Source organism: Ictalurus punctatus, chromosome 8 (assembly GCF_001660625.3).
Source record: "Ictalurus punctatus breed USDA103 chromosome 8, Coco_2.0, whole genome shotgun sequence".
NCBI lineage: Eukaryota > Metazoa > Chordata > Actinopteri > Siluriformes > Ictaluridae > Ictalurus > Ictalurus punctatus.
Window position 1 is genome coordinate 17451403 of NC_030423.2, and position 4719 is coordinate 17456121.

The 4719-nt window shown below is 36.8% G+C and overlaps 1 protein-coding gene across 1 annotated transcript in view; it reads right to left on the reverse strand.

The window, feature by feature from the left end:
• The window catches only part of LOC108269075 (troponin I, slow skeletal muscle), a 5452-nt gene extending 733 nt beyond the window's left edge, over nucleotides 1–4719 (reverse strand). The window contains exons 1-6 of the mRNA XM_053682393.1: nucleotides 4582–4719; nucleotides 2114–3253; nucleotides 1907–2038; nucleotides 1731–1820; nucleotides 1264–1437; nucleotides 10–99 (exon numbers count right to left, since the gene is read on the reverse strand). Coding sequence (XP_053538368.1) covers nucleotides 13–99; nucleotides 1264–1437; nucleotides 1731–1820; nucleotides 1907–2032 — 477 coding nt within the window. The 5' untranslated portion in view covers nucleotides 2033–2038; nucleotides 2114–3253; nucleotides 4582–4719 and the 3' untranslated portion in view covers nucleotides 10–12. The remainder of the gene's footprint in view (nucleotides 1–9; nucleotides 100–1263; nucleotides 1438–1730; nucleotides 1821–1906; nucleotides 2039–2113; nucleotides 3254–4581) is intronic.

Sequence of the window (4719 nt, forward strand, 5' to 3'; positions counted from 1 at the left end):
AGTATTTACCTTTTATTTACCAGCATCAAACAGCTTCTTCCTGCCTTCCATACCAGACATGGCCTCCACGTTCTTACGCCAGTCAGTCACCTCCTCTTTCTGTTATGGCCAAAGCAATACAGTGAGAAAATGCCCAGAGTGTCTCAGCATTCTGTTATATATATATATATATATATATATATATATATATATATATATATATATATATATATATATATATATATATATATATATATATAAATTATCATATGATCAATATCATTTTGGTTGCCATTTTTGTAATCAGGGTCCACATGGTTATTTCACACTGTTGTTCATTCTTTTAACACGTATGCCCTTTCTTTTACTATTATACCACAGTGCTGTTGAGTTCTTTGATTCTGATTGGTCAGAAGAATCCTTCCAATGCACTGGAACATTCGCTCTCTAAAAAAATCCCACAATGCACTGCAAAAACCAGGCGGCATCAAAGCTCACTATGTTCCCTAACTGGAAATGACATCATGTTTTCTGAAGCCTCTTAGCTAGCAAAAAAATGGCAGACAAACTCTCAGCCAGATGTAAGTAGTTTGTTATTGTTGTTGTAGCTCTCAAATGGTTACCTTTGTTTGATTTTTAACTTTATTTGACATTCTATATATGGTTTGCTTGAGTCTAATGACTTTTAAGTGTTTCATGATTTAAAAAAATCCACTAGCTAGACTACATTATGGTCTTTGGTAACGCATTACACCCAGCTCTGGTGGTGATGAGTTGCAATGCGATTACGTAGTCATGTCATTGGAAATTGAGTCATCGGTGTCCCAGTGTGTAGTGAGACAGGGTCCTTACCAGTGTCTGAACTTGTGTACATGATATACTGATATTCACCACCTAGGGAGGTACGGAGCTGATTGAGACACACCCAATGTTCAGTTTAGCTTAATTTGGATCATTTCACAAATTTCTGTGCTCTGTGTAAATCCAGTCCTTGTGGTTTTCCTGCTTGTCTCTTTTATTATTACAGGACTTTGGAGGCTTCCCCACCGAGTGGAATGGAGTAGTCAGTGCTGGTACTGACTGCCTGACCAGTGGAATACCGGATTAAGTATTTAAACATGGGGCTGAAACACAAGAACCTATGAACATGGGTTTGAATTAGCATTGTATCCATCTCTGCTTTATCCCTGGTTTATCCCTACATTAGCATGTCATCAGCGCAGAATTAGTATCAGATGCAGCCTGGAGCTCTTAGTGATAGACATGAGAGATACATGGTCTTACCTTCTCCTCCTCCTTCTTCACTGTTTTCAGATTGGCTTTGAAGTCGATGGACTCTTTGTGTTTGGCCCCCAGGAGGACACTGAGCATAGCCTCGGCCGAGATCTTAACTCTCTTCAGCGTAGGCCTCTTCATTTTGCCCTTCAGCTCGATGATCTTATGAGTCATTTCCTGTATCTGTCCCAGGAAACACCCCAATTTTGAACTGTTCAAAATTTTATATTTATTTTACATTAAATAGGAATTATTAGAGCCAACTGATCATTGGAGCCATTAGTGGGCAGTCTTCCTGTCATCTGTTTCACTACAGAAATGGGACTACCATCCTGCAACATGCTGAATTTGAGCCAGTTTTCTTCCCTGCTATGATATTTGCCTTTTCCCAAATAAAATATCTGTGCACAGTTGAATTCCATGAATAAAATGGTCTAAAAAGTCAATACTGAACTGCCATAATTTTTTCCTCATACCTCTTTTTCATTTTTGGACACCTTAACTTCCGTATCGTAGCGCTCCTCATCAATTACATCAATCTTGTGATGTAGATCCCTGCAAAGATCCTGAACCAAAGAGGGGGAAATTAAACATGGGTGTTAAGAAAAAATTGGATTCACATGATGGAGCTTTAAGATGGCTGTAATTCTACCTGCAGTTCCTGGACAGACAGACCCGAGAGCTTTAGAGGTGGAACCCTCTCACTCATTGTGACCTCTTTCTCTTTCCTTTTTTCTTCCTGCTCTACTATGAGCATCTCCTGGGCTGTGTTTAGCATCTTTATCTATAAGGAAGCAGACTCAGTAAAAACTAACAAGTATAAACTGACTGTGCGTGTAATTGTTTAATCTTACTGTACCTTCAACCCAAGCCGACGTCCTGAGGAAATCTTGGACTTTTTCTGAGGGATTCATAAGACACATATTCAATATGATATGGATTGGACAAAATGTTACAATTATTTCGAACCTCATTTATCCATTACTGTTTTGTACACATGCATTAAAGGTGATTAGTGATAGGATTAAGATTTAGTGAAAAGTGGTGCCCTAGTGCTTAAGTAGTCAAAGTACAACACTGAAACTTCTTTTTCTTATTTATTAAACTCACCTCCCATTTCCCCTCATGTACACAAAGGTACATTCCCAGAATCTCTGATGGCCAGCAATTAGGTGGCTGATGGTGTTAGCATTTTAGCATAACATGTGGCTTTGCTCACTTCCCCATTCAACTGCTTGATATCCAAGTTATAGCACTGTACACAAATGAAACTTGGCTCATACTGATTTGTGAAAATAGTCAAGAGTGCCTTTGTGGTCCTTTTTTTGTAATTAGCTCCTATGAGTTTTCCAGCTGATCATGCTAGCTAGTTAGCAGTATTAGCAGCACAGGAGTCAGCTAGCATTACATACTTTTGGTTCATCCAAAGCATTACCTTACCTCGCTCTGTAAGTGGTAAAGGTATCAGTGCCTTATACAGATTGCATGTACATACACGTTCAAGAGGTACGTTGCTAACTTTGCTTCCATGTCTAACTTCAATCCCATTTCAGTAATCACTTTCTCCATCTTAGAAAAGTGCTACCAGTGTTTATTCTAGTTTTACCAAGTTTCTGGTCACTAGTTTTTTGTTTTTGGAAAAGTACTAGTTTAATGTGATTCTTGTCATTGTTTTTAGGAAGCACTGCATGTTTTTTTCCCCTCACAGTAATGGTATCTGACTGTGCTGGGGGTTTAAAAGATTAAGCCATGTTTTCCTTTCTGACTCAGATGGGGGTATAGTGAAGGGTATACAAGTGCAAATAAGAAAAATATAATACAAAGATCATGATTTGTTTGAATATTTTGAAACTTACCGGTCTGTTGAGGAGAAAAAAAGAAAGATGGCAAGAAGTTACTTAAATGTAAAAACTATTTTAATAGAACTGTCAAATGTTCATATTTATTTCATTTGTAGCATCACTTGCCCATCAGCCATTTGTCCTTGTGAGTCCTGTTTCTGAACAAAACAAACAAGAAAAAAAAATACGATTTAAAAATAAATAACTTAAAATAATTTAAATGCATTTTAATGACATAAAGACATAATGCTAAAGCATTACAACAAATTGTATTCGGTGAAATTTGTGTAAATTGTTATTATTTTGTCTTCTGGGAAGCATGTAAATAGCTTATGTAGAATCTGAAGGGCAGTACTAAATGAAAAAAAAAGATCTTTAAAACAAATAATAACAATTTACACCGATCATCCTTTCAAAAGTTCACACCCCCAGCTCTTAATGTATCATTTTGCCTTCTATAGCATCAGTGACTGTTTGCAGTTTTTGAAATAGTTGTGTTTGAGTCCCTCAGTCGTCCCTCAGTGTGAAAAGATGGATCTCAGCATCATATAGCCGCTGTTGGAAAGGAGTCAAATATGCAGAATTTGCTGGAAAAGCAAAGAATGTACAGGACCTGGAGGATTTTTCTGAAGGACAGTGGGCAGTTTAACTGCTCAGGACAAATAAGGGACTCATGAACAACTATCACAAAACATAAACACAGTCGCTGATCATCCAGGTAACGACACACAGTATTAATAATCAAGTGTAAAGCATACAGGATGTAAACTTTTGAACTGGTTCATTTGTCTAAATTCAGTTATTATTGGGTCTTGTGGACTATATGTAAAAATCTGTTATGTGAAATAGCTTATTCAGGTCAGTACTAAATAAACAACAAAAGGCTTTTTTTTATCCTTTTTTTTTTTTTTTTTTTTACTTATTATTAACATTTGTCCGATTCTGTAAGAGATTTGTAAACTTATGACCTCATCTGTACTTTAGAAAATAAATAAAGATGATGATATGCTATATAAGATGAAAATCATTACCCAGAGCCAGCTTTTTTAATTTCTATATACTCTATATACTGTATATTATATACTTCATGGGTATAGTAAAAAAGCAATATGTCGAAGAAACAACTCTTAGCAGATGTGAAATTATAAAAACTCCTGGATGAATTATCATGGATGACTGTATTTTGACCTTTAAAACATTGTGACATTTGATCATTTGTTGTCAGTGGAACGACTCCTACACAAAGCACTCTAGAGTTTCAACATAGTTGAAAATCGGCATGGACCGCGACCAATTTCAGTGGCATCTAAATAAGTGAAGAATGGCTTGAGCCCACCTCACTTGTCCAGCAGTAACACTGAACAAGGTTTCAGCAATGAAGTGCCAATAACCTGAGTGCAGCACTGTCAAGAATTCTTCAAAGCATGCATTATTTGGCATCAAGATTGACAAATTATCCTCTGATAATGACTGAAAAGAGACGTACCTTTTTGAGGAAGAAAAGTCAAGCTGACAAAAGTCAACTAGCTGGAGGTGGATAGAGGAAAATCATTCAGATTTATAGGTTCTTACGCCCATGTGAATGCCTCACTAAAATAGACTTCTGCCTGGGACATTCTACTGG